The sequence below is a fragment of the Ambystoma mexicanum genome, chromosome 8, assembly GCF_040938575.1.
Source record: "Ambystoma mexicanum isolate Mex_15411 chromosome 8, UKY_AmexF1_1, whole genome shotgun sequence".
Taxonomy (NCBI): domain Eukaryota; kingdom Metazoa; phylum Chordata; class Amphibia; order Caudata; family Ambystomatidae; genus Ambystoma; species Ambystoma mexicanum.
In genome coordinates this window covers 358,804,444-358,827,486 of record NC_090929.1, presented here as the reverse complement: position 1 = coordinate 358,827,486, position 23,043 = coordinate 358,804,444, and the positions used below count along the sequence as shown (strand labels likewise).

The 23,043-nt window shown below is 46.0% G+C and overlaps 1 protein-coding gene across 1 annotated transcript; it reads right to left on the bottom strand.

Moving 5' to 3' along the window:
- Positions 1-1,103: 1,103 nt before the first annotated feature.
- LOC138473590 (RING finger protein 223-like) lies at positions 1,104-3,076 on the bottom strand. The gene has a single exon (XM_069612158.1). It carries the CDS (start codon positions 2,717-2,719, stop codon positions 2,174-2,176), a length of 546 nt encoding a protein of 181 aa, XP_069468259.1. The 5' UTR covers positions 2,720-3,076; the 3' UTR covers positions 1,104-2,173.
- Between the last annotated feature and the right edge of the window lie 19,967 nt (positions 3,077-23,043).

Genomic DNA, 23,043 nt, shown 5'->3' with positions numbered 1-23,043 from the left:
TTATACCTTCATCCGCAGGAACATCCTTCCCCATCAGCCGCACATAGCCGCCCCCCTCAACCCCAACCCCCCCAAAGCAAACACATGGTGAGCTCATCCTGTGTCCTTCCATGCATTTGCAGAACTCCTTGCTCTCAGTTTACACTGGACCGGTATCAATTCATCTGAAACATACCTGTTCATGTCATCATTACGGCATATCCCAATATTCATGTGTGGGATTTTGTCTGAATACCAAAATACTCTGTGGAACGCTTGAGGTGCTGGTCTGTGCAATTGTGGGCCCAATCAGCGGATCCTGGAAGACTTGGAGCGACATGTCTTTTTGGAAACACTATCACGTGACCCACGGTGCTTTGGGTGGGTTTACAAATGATGGGCATGTGTTGATATTGCCCATGAAGATCAATAAGTGCGGATACTTCAAAGAGACTGTGACCCTGGTTCATGGAACTGTGCAAAGTGTCTTTTTGCAGGTCAAAGTCCGCACAAAGCAGTCAGTACAAAGTCATTTTTGCAGTACAAAATGACTTTGCACTGACTTTGCCCTGCAAAAAGACACTTTGCACAGTTGCATGAATCGGGGCTTGTGTCGGCAGGGCAAAGTCACTTTGAACCATGCAAAAATTCCATGAACCGGGCCCTGTATGAGGATCCCCTAGGGTGGATCATGTCACCATCATCCCGTCCTGGAATGCTAGATGACAGCACAGTGCATGCTGGGAGCTGTAGGCCTATACTTATGATGGGGAAATCGAAAATACATGAAGTGCATGTCTCATCATGCAAAGTGATTTAGAGCAAAAAGCCAGAACTGGATGTAGGTGATTCTGATGATAAGGTGCAAATGTGCAACCCTGGGCTTGCCCGAAGAGGAGGGCGCACACGACTTGCCCATTCTGTGGTAAGCAGACTGGGGTTCTAGAGCATTGTCTAATCAGGACATCGTGAAACCATACCCCCTGTTCACACTCTGATACCCTCCCTTTACCCAGAGGGAGCATACGTGAAGAATGTGGGGCCACGGCCATCAAAACACCATCTGCACATCTTAAAAGATTGCAATAAAACAATTAAAAAAAACAGAATGTCTTGCATTTTCTGTAAAGCTTTATAATAACTGATTCATTGATTGGACAGAAAAGGCTTTCAAAAGATTACTACTGAACTCATATGAAGCTTCCAGGAAATACATACATTATGCTGAACCGACCCCTTCAATACCAGCATTTCTGCAAAGATCCCACCATTCGCATATGGTCATTTTATAAGGTAAGGCATATGCATCTTATTTAGGAGAGTTTCTATAGCATAAATTCCAACATTATCCATTCCACTTGGGGAATCCTAGACCAGTCCTCGTTTTAACTTTGCATTCTGGGACTTGTAGTCCAGGATTTCCTCATTATAAATCCAGACTAAAAAGTCCCAGAATGCAAAGTTAAAACCAGGCCTGGACGCTAGCCTCCCGAATGGAATGGATGATGTTGGTATGTATGCCATAGGAAGATTTGCCTTTGAATTGCAGTTTCACAATGAAATAAAACACTATTTGGTGGTTTCTGTCGTTAAAATGAAGTGCATGGAATGGCATACTTTTACAGGAAAACCCTAAATCATGCTCTGCAAATGCTCAAGTCTATCCCTGACGGTTCCAGGGATTCAATAGGACGAATCAGCTCTGGAACGCCAGAGGTCACGTGAATAATGGCTTTGCAGTAAAGGTTGATTTAAAAAAGAAGCAACAATTTGATGTGATCAGAGTGACGTCAGCATTACTAGGGGCTAAGCTATGGCTGCACAACCAATGTGAAAAGGCAATGCATCCTTTCAACGGATGCATCGCACATGTACCCCGTGTGCAGAAGATGACTTTTTCTTGTTGCAAAAATGGAAAGAAATCCTTTGATGAGAGATCCCTTTCCTCCTCCAATATTAGGCAGTCCTCAGAGAAAAAGAAAGACTAGTCAACGCCTGCAAGCCAGCTGTATAGACTGGTTATCACCTGGTAGTGGCAACTGAGGAACATGTGGGGTTCCCAGGTCTTGGGCGCTGTACCATTTGGGCATGCCATTTAGTCCACCAAAAGGGATCACAACCATGTGTATTTGGATAATTGACCTGTACCTAGATGGGGTGAAACCCTTCTCGTAGATGGGCACTGGAGTTGCGTTTAAAAGTGGATGTAGGAGGGGAAGAACACGATGATGAAGAGGAGGATGAGGCAGAAGGTGGAAATCCAAATAAGATACGCCCAGTTCCTGCAGAGCAAGCTGCACCTGGAGAGAAGGCCCTGCCGAGGCACTGCCACCAGGTCCCCTGGCGTGGCCACAGGGTGGGCCGCAGACCAGAGCAAGTCGATGGTCACCACTGTGTCCTCATCCTGGGCAACACTGGAGGGCGGGACATCCGCCTTCCTCTTGCAGCAGAGCTTGGAGCCTTCCAGCCACACCTCCTGGAGGTTCTGCTTCCAGGGCGGGAACTGGGACAGGATGCTCAGGTCAGTGGGCAGCTTGGAGGCACCTCCCGGTGGCACCTTCACGGGGGCTCGGCAGAGCGGGCAGGGGAAGACCTCTGATTCCTTCTTGAAGATGCATATCCTGGACAGGCACTCCAGGCAGAAGGTGTGAGCGCAGGGTAAGATCAGGGGGGCTTTGAAGGCATTGTCGTAGGCGGAAAAGCAGACTGGACACTCAGGAGGACCTTTCTCCAGCTCCATGTCATCTTCCAGGGCTAGCTATGCAGCCCCTCCTGGGGCCGACTCGCCAAGGCTGTGCAGACCTGGAGGAGGCCACATCCACCGGTCGATCACACCTGCTGAAGAAGGGGGTCCTGCCAGGACCTTTTAAGACCATTGTCCAAGCTCATCAAAAGTTGTCCCTCTGCTGACATCCCGTAGAAGGGATCCTGCGTCCAGGAAGCACGGGCTCGCCTCTCATTGCAGTCCCCACTGCAGTGGCTTCTCGGGGCGTGGGGGCAGGCAGCCGAGTCCATGCCCTGGTGGCCGCAGGGTTAGGGGCAGCTGAGCCCAGCGCTCGACTCCTATCACAGACTTCAGTGAGCGTTAACTACCGCCGATGCCCAGTGTCCGCCTCGCAGGCTGCAGGTAGTGTTTGCCTAGTTACCGTATTTACCTTTCGCGCCCATCATTGTGTGGTAAGGAAGGATCACGTTACACCGCTGCGCTGAACGCGGCTAGTTACATGCGCTCAATAATTCATTCCGGTGTGGTGTTAACTTGAAGTAAATGCCCAATGGCAGGGCACGGCTTTCTGCACACTCTGACGGTTTAGAAAAGCGGCCCTCGTTTTTCTAAACCACCGAGAACATTGCACGAGAGTGTCACTAAAACCCCTCCTTGGGCAAGAGACCTCACAATGTCTCGTGCATGTGCGTTCCACTTATTACACCTCGCTCGTGACAGGGAAGGGCCGGTGACCCCCACTCCTCCTGTATCTGTTTATCACCCCCTCGGGCGGGAATTTTCACACTTTATGTGTGTCGTTTCCATGGGGCGACCAGGTGAGGGTGAGGGAGAGGAGTGAAAGACGCACATCTTGTTTCAACGTATCACCTGTTGCAATGACAGGGATTCTCACAGCTTGTGTAGCTGTGGTTCATTTCTACACCTCTATGGTTGCCAGGGAGTGTGGGAGACTCGCACGTTCTATATCCGTGCAGAACGCATTACGCTACGTGGGAGAGGATTCGCACTCCTTATGCACCCGTGTTTTATTTATTACACATCCACGGGCTGGCATTCCCACACCTTTGAACCCCCATTAGTGAGGATAGCATGGAACAGGGAGCAGGGGTTTTGCGATAAGGGGGATTCTGTAGGTGGGAACGTAGCAGTGCCACTGCCCAGGGCTTTAAGTGGGTTAAGAAATCGAGGGGGGAGAAGGGGTTGGAGGTCCTTTGGGGGCATGGCTTCTGGAATGGGCGTGGCCTAAAAGGTACACAAACCATAGTAAGGTATGCAAACAAACATATAAATGCATGTAAGCTATGTGTACTATGCAAGCCTTCTTTTATAAATAACTGTTTATAAAAAATGGCTTGCAAAGTGCACAAACCATTGTAAGGTATGCACATAAATGTATAAATGCATACATTTATACATTTCTTTGCGTTCCTTACTATGTTTTGTGTACTTCAAGATGGCTTGAAAAGTACACAAACCATAGTAATGTACGCACACAAAGATATATGATTTATATATTTGTGTGTCTACCTTATGGTTTGCATATTTTTCAAGCCATCTTTTTTAAACATTTCTATTTTTTATAAAAGATGGCTTGAAAATTGCACAATTCAAGCCATCCTTTATAAAGCTTTGATGACGGACAAAGCCAGAGGCGTCTTTGTCTGTCGTCTTTGTCTGTCGGGAAATAAAAGATGGCTTTTCAAGTCATCTTTTATAAACGTCGAAATATTTATTGGAATCCCCAGGTTCGCTGAGGGTTAAAGACACCTCAGCGTCTTGGGGAAACAAAGGGACAGTAACTTCCTCTTGTGACCTCTTGCGCAAGGGGTCACCAGAGGAAGTTACAGTGAATGACTGAAGTGCCAGCCAGCTACAGCATCGGTTTATAAACCACCAACCAGTCCCACACCTCTAGTACACAGGAAGGGATACAAACAGAATGGAAACACAAGCAAATTATAAACCTCCATGTCCAATTTTGGTAACGTGGAGGGAATGAGAGGCTTATCTCTGCAAAGTCGTGGATCGTTGGTTAGTTGCTACACAGCGAAAATACAATTATTACCCAATGATAAAAGGGACTGTCCAGTCCAGGTTGTATAAATATATCTACTTTATTATTATTTAACAGACAGTTCTAGCACACACAAAATGCAAACCACCCTGTATAGGAACGCTGAGGACAGACAGTTTCAAGAAGGAAAAGAGATGCACTCTGGATACTGACCGGAGGGTATTCGGTAAAATTAGTAATCACCATAGTTCAAGGATACTTGGTTTCTGCATAAAGGAAGCAATTGGTCATAAAATGTCACTAGGGGCCTTCAGAGAAGGACCAGGGGAACAGAACCATAATGTACCTTGTGCTTGTGGAAGATCTTGGTGCTCAACAAGGTCGAGTCGGTTTCAGGGCACTTTACAGCTCCTGCGACAGAGTTCACGATGGGAGACAGCTGCGGGTATCAGGCGGCAGGCAGTTCGGTGAGCGAGGCTGGATGACAGCCGCAGGCTGTCCTACACAGTGGCTCAGGATCAGGGATCATTGTCTCAGTGCTGGTTGGAGGGTCTGAAACACTAGTCGAGGCGTCTCGGACTATGTTAGTGACTGCGGCATGACAACAGTCAGCGGTGCAGTCAGTTGCAGTTTGAGGGGCTTGACTGGCTCATAAATGTCCTTTAAGGTGGTTGCTGGTTGATGCTTGTCGATGCACTCCTCCTAGCTTCTTCACTGGGCTTGTGCCGCCCTTTAAGGCAGACAGCCCAAAGTTGAGGAGAGTGGTGTAGGCACCGGCCTTGTCCTGGCTTTGGTTCAGAGACTCTTTGGTGCTTACCTCTTGGGAAGCTAGCTTGCAGAGCCTAGCAGGGCACACTGTGTGCTGGCTGGGTACTGCTTCTGGAGCTGCTGGAGGGTCCACTGGATTCAATATCTCCCTCTGTTCCCTGGGAGATGTTTAGGGGAGGGATCGTGCTACCTTCTTTGGAAATCCTGGCCTTCCTTCACCAGATGAGTCCTTCTTGTTCCTCCTTGCAAAGTGTACAGATTATCTGCCCAAACGAGGGGCTCATCCCTCTTTTAAAGCCAAATGGGCCCCAGTGATTGGAGTAGGCTAAGCCTGCCTTAATGAATCAATCCTGGGTCCCCACCAACAATCTGCTGTATGCATGAGTTCATAACCAGAGTGCTTTGCAACAGAAAACGTAAATGGGTGAAAACATGTAATACTAAGTCCCACCCATCTTCCTGTCATTTGTGGATCAAAGGGTTACCCCAGTTAATTGAGCTCTCTGTGGTTCCTGATTAACGTGGCAGGTCTCCCTTAAAGCTGCAGCGATACCAGCCTTTCAGTCGCCGCCAAACCACATAGTTTTACCTTCTGAATGGGCCCCCTCTGCGGGGATTCTATTGTAAATACACAGTCCCAGACATGACAGGTCACTGCCCTTGATACTGAGAGGCAGGAGCTGGCTTCAGGTTGGCACAGTGCATATGAAAGGTTGTTGGGGTTTCCTGTCTCTTTTGTTAAACTTTGCAGCCAGGTCCTATGCAGGCCTGTTTGAAGTATATTCTATTAGTATGTTAATTATGTCAATTGCTGCCTCCATCTGCAGGGGCTAAACAAACAAACAGGGTAGATCCATGGAGCCGTTGATAGTTAATTAGGCTGGCCATGGCAGGAGGAAGGTCTTGGCCCTCCCCCTTCTAAGATGCATCATGTAATTCACCTGTCAGATCCCAACTAAGGGCCCGATTCATGGAATTATTTGCATGCAAAATAGGAAACGTGTGTGCCAAACTGCGCGCAAATCGGCATTTGTCGATTCATGGAATGAAATGCATGGTACTTTTCCTGGACTTGCGTGGAGTTCGTGCAGGCTCGGCAAGTCTCCTAAGCTGTCGAGGGCCTTGCACAAAACTCCACTTAGAGCGCAGAGGGCTGGGAAGGGGGCAGAAACACCAAAAATGGGGAAGAACTTACTAAAAAGTGGCGGTTCCACCAAACAGCCTGCAGGCTGTCCCTTACACACCCACAATTGCGTGGCACAGAACCTGTTCAGGGATTTGATCGGACAAGCTCTCGGCCTGCGCATTCTCAATGTCACTGGGCCTAGTAAGATCGGTGTTGTGTTCTCCCCTGTTCCCCTCCTTGCCATGTCACGCTCTGAAACACTTGTGTATGAGCGCGAGACAAATAAAATATATCATACCATACTAACCGCCACTCGAAGGAAGGCGTAAGTACACTTGTGAATAGGAATCACAGCGCAAACGTCGGTTTGCATGTTGGATTTTGGGGGGGTGTATGCAACCAGGGTACCGATCCAACTTAGGGGTGCACGTACACAGTGTAGATGGGTGCAGGAACGGTTTACGGGGGATTGCATGCAGATTTTTGCAGATTTCAACCGAGTTACAATTTTTCATATGCATGTTGTTGGGGTGCCAAATACAGTTACGGGGGACCCCGAGATGCAGGCCTGGTTGCGGGGGACCTCACGCCCTGTTTGAAAGGTATGTGTATTTGTGCCTGGGGGAGTAGGCAAAGGTAGCTGTTCTGGCTGTTTTTACTTTGCGTGGGGGCATGTTGAGGGCGTTCCAGGTGCAACTTGTGAATACAGTTACTTTGCGCAGTACATTCCATGAATACGCGAGGGACACATTTTTTTATCTGCATGCATGCTTGCACAATGTCCTTCTCAGCGCGCGGCCCCTGCAGGACTTCTGGACACATTTCCATGAATCGGGCCCTCAATATAACAAGGACTGTGCCTGTAGGCTGTCAACCGAGAGTACATGGGTATTTGTAGTCCGGCAGTAATTTCACCGGACCAAGTGGCGGTAACAGTAATACCATTTGGTGGTATTATGACGATTTTCTGCTGGGGGAACCGCCAAACTTGTAATGAGGCCCAAGGTGCATTGCTGGCTCTTATATGGTGATGAACTTCAGTGATGGCTACTAGGTGGCGCTAAGCATGTGTGACTTTTTAGCTGAAGTGGGCTATTTTACTTTTATGGTATTAAAAATTCCTGAAAGAGGAACTTCTCATTGATGTGAGTTGGAACTTATATTCAGTAGTTAAGCATACCTCGAGATTGCCTGCTCGCTGGTTAGCGTCTTTGGTAATGTGTTCAATGTAATCAATTCACTTTATCCCACCCAGGAGATTTCGACAAACTTGTACGCTTGTTAGATGCTGGGCATTTTTAAAGTTGTGTTTACTAATGTCCACATATAACAAGCCTTACTTTGCATCATCAGTGAGGTGCAGATTGGGGCTTCAGGTACAGTAACCTCCGGACCCTAGTCTGAACAGACTCACAATACTTAGATTTGTGTTGAGTCACTTTGGTGATGGCTAGATATGTCCAATGGCAATGTCTCTATGCACAACATATAGAGGGACGCATCTCTCCCTCTTCCCTTGAGGGTGCTGATCATTGGAGGCCAGTGTATACTGGAGCCAAGACTAGCTGATGGCTAAATGCTAGTAGGCTTGTAGTGTGGAGGGAAGGGAACCAGTAGGAACAGACAGTTCCCATTGATGGTTCCATGTAATAATGTCGCCACAAAAATCTCGCCAGGCAAAAATATGACCGAAAAATTGCCGTTTTTTGTGGCAACATTATTGCATGGAACATGCGGGGGACACCCCCGCAACCCCCAAACTTATTTTTGTCTTTTTTAAATTTTTGTAATTTTTTTTTTTGTAATTTTTTTTTTTTGCCCCTGTCCCCATATATATGGTCACCCATATAATATCGCTGCAACCTTTTCCCGCGATATTATTTACGGCGACCATATATATGGGGATAATATTACCTGATACCCCATTGATTGGATGTAATTGGCAACGTCAAGTTCCAAAACCCATAGCACAAAAGGTCAAATGTGCTGGGACACTAAATGCTTGGAGATGCTGGTTTGGGACCTGGTAATGTCGTTGTGGCACCATGCCTACTGCTTGGAGACCGGAATGCTTTCCAGATACAACTTGTTAGAAGTTAGGCATAACCTGAAATGGGATTGATAGAGCAGGAACTGACCCCAAGAGATGCCTGTGACTTCCTGAGGTGATCTTCTGGCTCGTTAGTGCCTGCTTTATGGTACAGTGGGTCCCTTCCAGACCCCTGGTGTGGGCCCTAAACCTCTCTAGCATCCAGGTTGTGTGCCGGCACAAGAGAGCCTTCATCTCTGAGTCATAAGGTGTTTCAAGGGAAGGCTATAGCACTTTGCAGGGCTCATTCACCTGCTGCTGTCATAGCAGCGTTTTCTCTGCCACTGCTCAAGGAGTCATTTCACACGCACACTGCGAATCTTCATCTTAAAGTGTCTGTTTTTTTAGGGATCAGGGAGTGAATGAGTCAAAAGACGTTCTTGGGGATGCGGTAAAGGTGCAAATACAGCGCTGCCAAGGGGCGTGCAGCTATCAGTTGCGGGAATGATGGGTAAGGGGAGGGTGTCCGCCCTGGGGGGGGGGGGGACACCTTTGACAGCTGCCTATGTACCGTATGTACCACATGCCCAGACGCAGCTTCAGGATTTTGCGGGACACAGCAGGGATGATGGAACCCAGGTGGGACCTGCGGGACAGGGGACCAGAGCAACGGGCAGTATAATGTGAACTATGCAGTAACCATGGCGACATATAGGCAGCAGGTAAGTAAAGCCACCTTAGTTTCGATACTGATGAGCCCCGCATTTCGGGGCAGGGATGAAGTTCTCGAGCACTCTGTCCTTTGCGGGTTGCTGGAGAAATATTTCAACCCGTTCGTGCCCAGGAGACGGTAGTCGCTGTGAGAAGAGTCAAGCAGATACTTTCAAGGTCAGTGAGCCAGGCTCCTGGGCACTCACTGGTAAAGGAAGATCTCTAATTAATAAACACCAGTAAATTGAAGGAGCACCATGGTGGGATTAGCAGACGGGCCTGTGAAGAGGGTTGTGGGGCGAGCAGATGAGCCGGAAATGAACCAGTCAGGTGATGAATTTCATTGTCCTGAATGTGCAACAGTGTCTTGTGGCCTTGCCCACGTCAGCAGGGCACCTCATTGGTTGGATTTTGTGTGCATATCTCTTCATTGCCAAGCCCAGGTTGCAGTGTGGTTCTCATGAAAACTGGCCACAGGCAGATTAATAAAGTTCCAGTGGTCAGCACAACTGCGTCATGAAAAGGTCTTCACTGTGGGGCAGCGTGGGGAGGTCTGCAAAGTCACAGAGGGTGGTTTTGGGCAGAGGGGTTCAAGAGGGCTTGCTCCGATCATGATTGAGTAGTGTATGCCTAGCTATAAGGGCTGACGCAGTCCCACCAACAAGCTTTGTATGATGATTAAACAGTGTTGCTAATTTTGTTCTATGCTAATAATGTTTAACTTTTAACTGTATAAAATGTTTGCGCGCGGTAGGCGGCGCAACAGCTTTCTTCCTTCAGTCCTGTTCCAAAGTGCTAAATTAATTTTCTCCCAGCTGAGTCTGGACCTGTAATGAACAACGTTACTTCTTGCTTGGTGTACGATCCTTTTTGGACTGCTTTGATGTTTCTAACGTTACAAGCACGAGAGGACCCCTGATACAGGTAGATGGTCTAAACAGTGTTCTTTAAGTTGACTTTTAATGAGGACACTTGTTGCTAATAATTCATTACATACACAGTTATAACATGTCATACAACCAAACTGTCATGAAATGTGAAGAATTGACCTGTCACTGGATGAGAACTCCAACCTGCTTATAGCACAGCTACTCATCACAAAATCCCAAGTAGACCACAGACACTTCCCGATCCTCATGCTGGAACTTACTGTGGCTTCTCCTGAACAAAGAGTATGATCACAGGCCCGCGGTTCAGATCCCACCAGTCATACAAAAACCCTGAGTGTGGAATGATTAGCCACATCACAGGCCCACAGAATTATTTGTGGAGTTGCTTGAGTATGGAATGAACACAGTTCTATGCACACCCCACAGAACTCACAGCAGCCTTTTCTAAATATGGAAGGATCACTGCTTTGTGGACCAAGCCACTGTCACATAGAACTCACTGCAGCTGCAACATTCCCTGAATATGGAATGATCGGAGCTCTGTGCATTACCCTCCCATCTAACAGAGCTCGCTACAACTTTCTCGGAAAATGGAACGAATAGAGTCCACCAAACCGAAGTCCAAAAGTGCTCACTGAAGCTTTCCATGAATATGACGTGTTCATAACTGGATGTACGTTAAAAGAAGATAGACCAAAAGCTCGAATTGCAAAATACTGTGGCCCACTCTGCCGCATTTTGCAATTCGAGCTTTTCTTTTTTCTTTTTCTTTGTCCCTTGCATTGTTTCTTGTCTGCAGGGGGACACCCCCGCAGTCCCCGCTCACCTACCTCACCATTTTCGGATTCAGTATTTTATATCTATGCCGAATGTGGCAAAAGCGTATCTATGAACCTCTAGATACGATCTTCTGGGTCGATACCATCCTACCTTAGTGCACCACACCATAGACCTACTGAATGCACACAGCTCCGTGCAACGTAATGTAGTCCCACTGAACTTAAAGTCCCTCTTCACCTTCCTGCAGGTGCCGCACCCCCTTTATGGCAAGGAATGGTACACCCAGCTCCGAGGAGCACTTAGCAGAATCCGTACGCCCCCGTTTTATATCCTGCCCCTAATTCCGTCGTGAAGAACCCCCTGAAGATATCTTACTTCAACCCCAGATGAGTGGGATCCACTAGGGATGTGGGAGAATGTCCTATTGGCCTCTGGCTGTGTGCACTGTATGAGAGGGGTTTGAGGATTGTGGGAGGCAGTGGTGTAAACCTCTTCGATAAACAAACAGGTGTTATGGTCTTTGCCCAATTGCTTTGCAACCACTGTTCTCTGCCCTGAAGGGCAAAAATCCCAGCTGGCCAGTGAGCACAGCACCTGAACACCTTAATTGAGGTTTAATGTGGCACTCATTCTGACAAACAACATATTAAGTTGCAATTGCTATATATGGTCGTCATACTGCAAACAGCCCTTTCTCTCAATCTAACAGTTTTGCCACCCAGACCACTTAGCATGTAGTTTATGGTAATGTGCCGAGTCTCAAGGCTCTCCCACTACCTCATCTGTCAATTCCCAGATTTGTGTTGCATATGGTGTACAATATATTTATTTGAAAGAGAGTGAGAGTGGGCGTGAGAAAGAGAGAGAGAGAGAGAGAGAAGCAGTGATAAAGAGATTGAAAGTGGCAATAATAGAATCTGAAATGAAACCTTACTGCAAGAGGGCGGGGTAAGAGTGTGGGAAAAACACCACGTTGTTCTGCCTTGTAAGGTCTATTCTCCCCCCTGCCCCCCGACTACCTACTCTCCTCTAAAATAGCCTACATTTTATATTACACACTTAAATCCCCCACAGATAGCTGCCACATGCTGATCAACACCAATTGCGGTATGGCTAAGCTCTCCCATTAAGCCCTCTGACACATTCCCACATCAGCATCCTAAAGAGATGTAGCCTATCAGATCTTGGGCTCTCCCCTTCGGTTAAGATACTCCCAAGCCCATAACATTCTCTGCTAAAGCCATACTAATAGAATGCCACTAAGGTCTCGGGTACTTATGAAGGTCAAAGGATTTATATCTTCCTCTCCTGATATCCTACTAACAACCATGCTCCGTTTTGACAGAAAGGTGCTATATAAGATGCCTTAATATTACAATATGGGATAATTGCAGAACTGTGATACAGCATATAAGAGAAAGTTGTCATCTAATATTCACAAACTGCTGTTAACTTAACAGCTTAAATGGCACACTTACTTTCTCAATATGCTTTGAGGCCACTTTTACAACCATTTTAAAGGACTATCATTGTCTCGGGAGGCTAGCTCATGGGCAAGCCGCTAGCCGTGGAAGCAAGACGATGCGGAGCAACACAGGTTTGATCCCTGGGTCCGTGCTTAGAAACCTCTGGGTATTAAGTGTGTTATAAATAAGCAATTATACAATCCTATTTATCATGTTACTGTCTTTCTTCTCACCCACTTAAATTGCTGCTCGCAGCTGGCCAGGTGCCTGAGACCAGACCCAACACTTTCCTTGAAGTGTTGGACCCTGATGTATTAGCTACGCACCAGGCCCTGAGCATGTGTGTGTGTGAGATTGTGAGTAATATGTGAGTGTGCATGGCAAGATGAGGGCCAAGATCGAAACCATGGGATCTTCCCTACCCGATTCAGTTACTTCTGGTCCTTCCTTTACTTCAACTGATTCCTCTACTCTTCTTGGCCCCAACTATCCTTCTTTTTCCTTTTGATCGATTGATGAGATTGACATTGCTATGTATTGTTCTCATTCCCATCCTACTGCTGCTCCTTCTGATCCTCTTTATCTGTCTCTTGTTAAATCTATTCTTCCTTCATTCATTATGCGTTTGACTTCTCTCTCTAACCTTTCTCTAATTTCTAGCACTTATCCTTCTTTCAAAGTCACCACTATCGTGCCCCTTCTTAAAAATCCCTCTCTTAACCCAGTTGATCCCTCTAATTTGTGTCTTCTCTCTCTTTACTTTCTTTTCTTTCAAAGATTCTTGAGCATTTGGTGTACTCTCAACTTAGTATCTATCTCACTGCTCATAATCGTCTCTCTCCTTTTCAATCTGGTTTTTCGATCTGGTTATTCCACAGAAACTGCTCTTCTTTCTGTTTCTAGATTTATCTTTTATTCTCAGCACCAGAACCCTTCTTCTATTCTTGTCTTACTTGATCTTAGTGCAGCTTTTGACACCGTGGATCACTCTATTCTGCTTTCCATCCTTACCTTGCTTGGTCTTTCTAATTCTTTCATCTGTTGGTTTCATTCTTATCTTTCTAACTGCTCTTTCTCTGTCTCCTGGAAAGCTTGTATTTCTGTGTTTCCCTCTTACATATGGTGGAGCCCATGGTTCTCTGCTTGGACCTCTTCTTTTCTCTTTGTTCCTTGATTCTTGGTTTTGGTTTTCAAGTTCATTTGTACACTGACGACACTCAAATTGTCCTGTCTTTTCCTTCTTTTAGCGATGATATCCATCACCGGCTTTCTTCTGGTCTTTCTGCTGCCCAGTCTTAGAAGGCCTTTAGGTTCCTCTGTTTCAACCCAAAGAAGACAGAAATCTTATTTTTCCTGGCTACTCATATTTATCTTCCTCTATCCATCTTTTTCCCTTCTTTAAATTTGGGGGTTCCCCCTCAGGCTAGCAATCTCAGATTTATTTTTTATTCGTCCCTCTCCCTACAACCTCAAATTGATTCTATTGTTTATTCCTGTCGGTTTAATTTATTTAACATTAGGAAAATGATGCCCCTTCTAATCTGCTCTTTTACACAACCTTCTGCGAACCTTAGTTTTATCACATCTTAATTACCGTTGTTCCCTCTATGTTGGCTTACATAACTATGCTCTTCTTCCACTGCATTCTATGCTTTATTCCTCAGTTCATATCTTGTTTTGTCTTCCCTGGAAAGCAAGTATATCCCTGTATCTGGCTTGCCTTCAATGGCTCCCAATTAAACATCTTTATGAGTTTCAGTTCTTGTGTCTGGTCTTCAAATCCATTAATGCCTTTGCTCCTCCATCTCTCTGCTCTCTGATTTCCTTATATTCTCCCTCTAGAGTCTTACGTTCTGCTTCTCAGTTTCCACTTTCTGTCCCCCAGCCTCCTTGTGCCTCTTCTCGGTTCCGTTCTTCCCAATGTATTGCCCCTCTTCTTTGGAATTCCCTACCTCTACCTATTCCGTCTGGTGCTACTGTTTACCAATTAAAAAAAACGCCTGAAACTCCATCTTTTGTTTTCTGTCTCCGGACTCCTCCACAAAGCATCTATGTTGTGTTGCCTTATCACGCATGCTCTCTTGGTCCTCATTCTTTTTGTAGCATTGTATTGAAATATTTGTTAAGTGCTTTGGATAAAAGTGCAACATAAGCATCTGTACATAAATAAGTGCATGTATGGGTGTGTGCGTGTGAGTAAGAGAACGTGTAAGAGAGTGTATGGTAGTGTGCGTACCTGTAACCACGTGTTCATATACCTTTCCCTATCAGTCGAAAATCAGGTTCTTTGGAATCGAGATGAACGCTGGTCAGAAGAAGCATTTGAAAATGGGAACAGGTACTGAACACGCGCAAACATGACGATGATATTATTTGACATTCTTGGGAGCTAGGATCCCCAAGGTTTGTACAATCCTTATAACATGGTAGCTGAGACAGCTATATCCCATCATTCAGTGGTTATTGTATGTAAGGGGAGACTAGACATCATGTAGGACATAAAGCTCCTTTTCATGCTTATGGCACAAAAGGTCAAATGTGCTAAGACACTAAATGCTTGGAGATGCTGGTTTGGGACCTGGTAATGTCGTTGTGGCACCATGCCTACTGCTTGGAGACCGGAATGCTTTCCAGATACAACTTGTTAGAAGTTAGGCATAACCTGAAATGGGATTGATAGAGCAGGAACGGACCCCAAGAGATGCCTGTGACTTCCTGAGGTGATCTTCTGGCTCGTTAGTGCCTGCTTTATGGTACAGTGGGTCCCTTGTAGACCCCTGGTGTGGGCCCTAAACCTCTCTAGCATCCAGGTTGTGTGCCGGCACAAGAGAGCCTTCATCTCTGACTCATAAGGCCTGGGCGAAGTTGTGTGCCTTCGCCTTTGCACACTTTTTAAAAATTGTAAATGTTTTATTTTATGTGTAACACTCCAATAACGTAAGCCATATAAGCATAACATCAGATAATAAACCCAACATAGATAGCCAGACGTTTGAAAAACATCAGTGATCAATACGGTTTACATTAGGTCGAGCAAGAAAGGGAAAACAAAAACACATCAGGTAAAAGGAAAGCGTTGCTAGGGAGCTCTGGGGGGCTTTAGCCCTGGCATTTATTGTATAGCCCTGGATAGAAGCTCAGAGGCTACAACCAAAAGGCTAGCTAGCCCCCAGTCCTGACAGTCCCGACATTAGCATAGCCCCGGATCATTTCCAGAAATAGCAACACACCTGCACACAGGGCTGGTCATCTTTCATCAGGACACCACTATAAGAAGGGTTTGGCAAGAGTTTCATTCCTTGGAAATGACTTCAGAGTCTCTATCCCATAAACCCATCATCCATATATATCCAGGCACGATCCCCAGATCTCACTGAATTTCTCCAGGTCACCATTGAGCTTGTAAATGGCCAGGCAGAGAGAGCCAGTACCTCTTCCACCCAGGCATCATTGCAGAATGAATTAGCAGATTGCCATGCATGCAGAATCATTCTTTTAGCCAGCATGCAGCCATGTCTTGTTTGCATATGATATATCCTCTACTAGATGAACATCACCAAGTATCAATAGGGAAACCTTCTTGGGTATGGCATGCCCAAGCAGCAAGCCCAGTCTTTCTGAAACTCCTCCACAAAACCCTTTAATCTTGCTGCAGAACCAGAGAAGATGGCGCAGCATCCCCTTCGCCTGTCTCCATTTCCATCACTGGTCATCCTCTAAGAGAGGTCTCTTAAACATCTGTTCTGGAGTCCAATATGTCCTAAGGAGTAGTTTAGACTGAGAGGCCCTCAGACCCCAGTCCATACTTGACAGGCAAACGTCGCCGCTGCATCTCTTGCAGCAGCCAGGGTCGACCACCTCGCTCAACTCCCTGGCCCACATATGCGCACGATTTGTATCACCCTTGCCAGCCGACATAAGGACGTTGTACAGAGTAGCAGACGGATGGACAGCACTCACACATAACTCCAGTTGTGACCAGGCCACACTCCAGGTACGTTCTGGCAGCAGCACAAATGAGCCTCACATCAACTGCCCCTCTCAGCTGCCTGTAATCCGCATAGGTGCAGTCTCGTAAGTCAAAATCCCTGCACAATTCGGCAAAGAGTATCCATTCGTCTTCTACAAGTAAATCACTGATATAGCGTTTCGCTCCCAGGTAGTAAGACGGCCAAAAAACAGCTTTCCCCTGTACCTATCAATGCAGATTCAATCAAATGGACGCCTCAGGGAATACAAATGGGTCACTGCTCAGCCGCCATGACATATTGCACCAGCATTCACGCAGGATCCAGTAAGAGGATTCCTCTACCGAGGATTGCAGCTGGTTGTGGACAGAAATGCTTTGGGCTCAGGCTGTGATGTACGGCTCTAAATCACTCTGTATCATATGACAAAAATGTCTCATAGAAAAAGCTATTTGATAGTAAAAAAAATCTCGGCAAGTTCATACCACCCAATTTTAGCGGGAGTTGCAGCTTCCACAATGCAAGCCTAGATAGTTTGCCATCCCACAAGAATTTTTGCATAAGAGCGTTGATCTCCTTCAAGATGCTCCTCAGTGTCTTGAGCGAGAGAATTGAAAGGACTTAGCTAATCCTGGGTGCCACGATCATTTTGGCATAGTTGTTTATGCCCCATAATTAAAGTTTTAGAAGGGACCAGTGATCCAAGTCAGTTCTGAGCTACGCCAGCAAGCGCTGCAAATGAAGTCTGAGCAATTGCTCCACCGTGTCTGAAGCAAGATGGAGCCTGCACTGACTTCCTGTTCAGGTCAGAGTGCGTTTCAAGATGCTTCTCATTACTCATAAATGCCTCATGGGTCAGATGCCATCGTACCTAATGGAAGCTATTGTAAAAAAGCATAGCAGCAGATCCCTAAGATCCAACAACACAAACCTTTTAAAAATCATTTGCTGCAAAACTAACAAGGTTCGCAATGGAGCTTTCAATATAGCAGCTCCATTAGCATGGAACTTCCTGCCCCCCTTTCTCAGAATCATTGAGCCTCATTACGAGTTTGGGGGTATAATGGTAATTATTCCTTTTTTTGGGTGTTTTTTGGTAAATCTTATCTTGTCTTGGTTGGGCAGGTTTTGTTTTCCGCTTAATGTTCTTTAGCCAGTAATACAAATCACAGATGTGGTTGCGCATGTTTTATTTTGCTTCTACTAATGTGCTTTAGCAAGTAATGCGTTTCACGAATGTGCCATGTATATTTCTTAGCACAACAGTATTTTTGTAAACTTCACGTAGATACAGGTGTGCAATGATTTTTCTTTAAAAAAAAACCTTTATTTAAGTTGCACAGTAACACAAAAAAATAGTAAAACCACAGTTACATTTCCACACAGGTAGCAGTGTTCATACAGTATACAGGCACATCACATTTCCCCGTTTGCACCGCTGTCCTCACCCCTTTTGCTGTCCAAGTAATTGCGGAAGCCCCCCCAAATATCTGTAGGTTTGTTAGTGTGTGGGGGCAGACCAGAGTACACCTCTTCCTGGTTGTTCGCCCACATCATGTCATCTAATTGGTGGGCAATTTCCTCTGTTTAATGAACGGTGCGGGTAAAAAGCGAAGTTGTTGGCGTAAGCTAGAAAAAACGTCAAACTCAGAACCTCACATACTGGTAAAGAAGAGTGCTATGCAAAATCACGCCAGCAGAAAAAGAATCACACACTCCTAGAAGGACCCTCAATCATAACTAGAGTGCTCCCATGTTTCATCAAATGCCAAGTACCCTTCATTCATTAGTTTCACCTGTGCTGATGAGACTACCCCAAAAGGATTCAATTTCAGTTCCATTGTTCGTTGCCTGGATTGTTGTTCTGTTATTAATTATGATCGTTGCTTCATCAGATGTCAAGTACCCCTAGTTCCTGAGTTATCGGGAGGGTGCTATTTTGTCTGTTGGTGAGTAGCTTTGAGGCATGTTCGGTGTATCCCCCTATTTTCTTTTTAGAACCTGTTTGCGGGTTGTGGGGCGGAGTGGACCAGTTAGCGCCAGGTATCTTTTGTGAGTATTTAGAAAGCTTCTCTGGGGGCCCGTTTGTTAGGAGTTTGTTGTATCCATGCATGAATGTTGTGGAGTTGCTCATCCTGTGTTTCCGACTGGTTTGTCACTTGCTGGGTGGTAGTTGGAGGCCTCTAGTTTGTCCAGAAGCATGTCTTAGTTGATTTCCTTCCAGGGGCTACGTGGCATTGGAGGAGACCTGCTGATGTTTGGCAGTGGTGCCGCGTGGGTGAAAGCAGTGAATTGGATTGCGAGGGGGTTGGCCCCAGGGCATGAGAAGTTGGAGTGAGAGCAGAAACGTAATCCACGGTGTGTCTGGCTGCATGTGTGGGTCCTTTCAATTAATGTCTCAGGGGTTCCATGTAATAATGTCCCCTCAAAAATACGGCATGCAAAAAAAATCGCCGGCAGTTTTCTGCTGGGACACTATTAGATGAAACAAGGGGGGGACACCCCAACACCCTCCTAACCATTTTTTTTCAAGGGGAGTGGGGGACACCCCCGCAACCCTCACACCCTCTGATCCGGGGGACACCCCTGCAACCCCCGCTCCCCCGTCCCTATACATATGGTCGCCTACATAATGTCGTTATGATCTTTTCCTGGCGACATTATATACGGCGACCATATATATAGGCATATTATTACCTGATACTGGGCGGTAAAGCATGCCGTTATTAGCGCCATGGTTCATGCCGGTAATTTACCGGTACCGCCTTCCTCCATTGCCCTTCCCCATTCCCATTTTTGCCCCATAGAGCATAATGGGAATGGGGAAGGCGCTAATTACGGTACCACAAATTGCGGTACCGTAATTAGCTCCCTGATCCCTTTGCGGGTTGGATTTTTAACGCCTGCAAAAAGCAAGCGTTAAATTCCCCAACCCGCAAAGGGACCTCGTAGTAAGGCGGTAAGGATTTACCGGTACCAGTAAAATACCGCTACCGGTAAACCCTTACCGCCTACCGTGTAATGAGGCCCACTGTCTCAGGGCAGTGCAGCCAGGTCCACAGAAAGAGAGTTTGTGTCTTTGTTGTCCTCTTTTTCCATCCATGTCTGTATTGTTGGCAAGTTTAATTCTCGTCCGCCTTTAAAGAGTCTCAGACGCCTATGAGGAACCCTTTCTTTCATACTCAATTTCTCGTGACCTCACAGTTCTTGTCTATAAGTGAGTGTTGTTGCTGTCTTGGCTTCAAAAACCTTGAGGCAATAACCTACCACCTCCCTTCCAAACGTATAGTAAGCTAATTCCTGCGTTCTTTTCTAGACTCAGTGTTGCAGCACAGTTTATCAGGGCGATCCATCTGGCAGGACCATCAATGGCCCAGGCAATGCATAGATAGCCATACTGGCCACTAGCACGACTGCACAATGCAGCTGCATTCTGTGTTTACTCGTGCTCTACCCTAAGTAGACTAGCTTCTTTTGGGTAAGAATGAACATGAGCTAATTTGATTTCAAAAGGCCTTAATGGAAACAGCATGACGGGGCCCCAGCCATCCCACTTGTAGTAGTCGATAGTAAGCTCTTCCCTGTCTACTTGATACAGAGCAGAAGGAACAGACAGATTCTGCTAGATTAGACACACTTCACAAAGCCATGTGTAAAACGTCCCAAACTTTACTAAGTTCCAAAGTATAACTCACTTACAATTATAGTCTGCAAAACCAGGTTTTGCAGATATCTAAGTAAGCATATGCCATTTAGTCGGATACATTTTGCTGGGGGGTGAAGCTGTGTCACCACACCCCCCCCTAAACATCTGTAACCCAAAAAACATCCTGCTCAAGTATTTGTGTTGTAGTGGTCGTTTATATCATGGTTAATGCCAGCCTCTTCCAGCTTCTAAGCACAGGACAAGGTATGAAACCCATGTTGCACTGCATCGTCTTGTTCCAAAGGTAAGTGTGTTGACCCTGACCTATCCTCCTGGCACAACACATTAGGTATTATTCTCAAATTACTGTCTTTGGAACCTGAGAAGTCTGTGTGGAAAGATTTGTTTGGGGGAAGCTGGGGTGGAGACTAGGTCAATGGGGGGTCATTACGAGTTTGGAGGTAGCCATGGTGCTATTAGCACCATGGCTGTCTCCAAACCCGTGTCTGGGTAGTCGGAATGGGGATTTACCGGGTAATTCCAACCTTGGAGGACCCAGTAAGTCCCCATCCTGAAAACCATTCCCCATTCCCATTCGAGCCCCCATAGGGCTCAATGGGAATGGGGAAGGAGCTAATAGTTATTAGCTCCCTGGTCCCTTAACGGGTCCCGCTAAGGGCGGCTGGTAAAACCAGCCGGCCCTAGTGGGACCCGCTAAGGGACCTCGGAACGCAGCGCTAGGGGGTTAACGGCACCGGCATCCTTACCGGTGCTGTTAACCCCCTACCGCCTTACTCGTAATGACCCCCAAGGTGTAGGATCTTTGTTATCATGGGCTTCATTACACGGTAGGGGGTAGCCATGGTGCTAATAGCACCATGGCTACCCCCTTACCGCATACCGGCTCCGGGTTCTCAGAATGGGTACTTAGCGGGTCATTCCAACCTTGGAGGACCTGGTAAGTCCCCATTCTGAGAACCATTCCCCATTCCCATTTGAGCCCCCACAGGGCTCAATGGGAATGGGGAAGTAGCTAATAACGGTACCACAATTTGCGGTACTGTTATTAGCTCTGAAGTCCCTTAGCGGGTCCCGTCCTTAACACCTGGTAATCCCTTACCTCCTACTGCGTAATGAGGCCCCATGTCTTTGCAATGCTTGATTTGTTTGTGAGTAAATAGTGCACTCTACACACTGCACAGCAGAGAAATCAGAGCGGTCCAGAGCTAATTGCAGGCTGGGCCTGAGGTTCAGGCTGGGGTGGCAGAGTGTGCATTGACTGGAGCTGCTGGAACTGGATATAGTTAATTTCCTGATTATGTTGGAAGCTTAGGCCAGGCCATTTATTTTCCATTTGGGGAGGCCGGACGGAGGAGTAGGATCTTGAAATGAAAGCAAAAATATATATATAAAAATCAACAAAAAGTGTAGATCAAGTAAACACACAATATTGTATATATATTTTACACATTATAGAACGTTTTGTATATGGAAAAGTATTTGGAATGTAACCCATTTCTATTTTTAATTTTTGACTAGTGTAAGCCTTCTAAAAATATATTAAACTAGCATAAAGTACCCATACTCCACACGGGTTCTGAAGACAGACATGATAACACTCATTCATTGTTGAAAATCACTGATCCTGTAGGTCGGTGTCCCGAGTCGCTTATCGCTTGATGTGCTTTGCACTCTGACGTAAACTGCACAGAGAAAGAGCACGTGTGTCTGGCGGACATACCCAGGAGCAGACATGGAGGGGAGGCGAGAGTTGGCATGCTGCAGCATACTAGCACCTACTCTGCACTCTCCCCATCTGCTGCCTCACCCTGGCGTGGTGCAGTGCGTTGCAGTGCAAATATCTCAGAATCGTGCATCATAGGGCTTTGAAACGTGGTTTTCAAGATGCTGGACCTGGAGGGTTTTTTCCTCGCATCCAGATGCTTGCAATGAGCTCTGTCCAGTCCTCCTATGACCACCTTGATGTTCCGCTACTTCCAGGCAACCGTCTAACATTTTGACTTTTTAAAATATAGATATACACCTTACAATGACATTTTTGAAATTGTATTTAGCATGTGTGTACCTTAATGTAAATAAAAGTCTACTCTTTTTTATTAATGGTTACATTTTGGGGACTGCAGTTGGTGTAGTAAAAGGAATCACAAGGGAGGATGGCCGAGGAGAATGGCAATAGATTTAGGAATGGTAAATCAAGGCGAGAAAGAAGGAAAACATGGAGATTGAGCTGAGACTGGGGATCCTTTGTGAAGGTAGTCCTCCCTAGTATTGTGGCAGATTGTAAAAGAGTTATACTACATTGAATGACAGTTAAGCTTGCATGTTGATTTAATATTTAACCAAAAAAACCAAACTGACGGCTGCCTACTGTAATTAAAACCTTGAGGTTTCAGCAAAGCCAGCCCTGTCAGTGCTGGTCAGCATGCATTAAAAAGAGATGAGAAAGAAATGGTAAATATAACAACCGAGACGTGCGTTTCCTTCAACTCTCAAAGAAAAGAGCGGAAATAACGCATACAACTTTTATTTTAATTTTACTCTTGCATATCCATTTCCTCATTAATGTAACCAAATTGAACCCATTTTGTCCAATGTAATGTGCTGCACGCTTTCACAAAATTGGTGTAATCTAACTTGTCCATATTTGGCTTTCACTCAGCCTTGAACCAGGATCAAGAGTTCAAGCTAATATGTAGATAAATGCAATACATGTAAAAAATGTTTTACAATATGTTCCCAAACATGGGTATTTTTCCAAACAAACCCTAACAACTGCCTAGTGCATACTTATATATTTATTGTCTTCCATACAGGTAGAGGAATCAATTAAGATTCAGTTGGCTGGAAAGCGTAACCAAAAAATGCCACCTAAAAAACAAGATGGCGCAGGGATGAAAGTGCCTATCTTCAAGAAAGC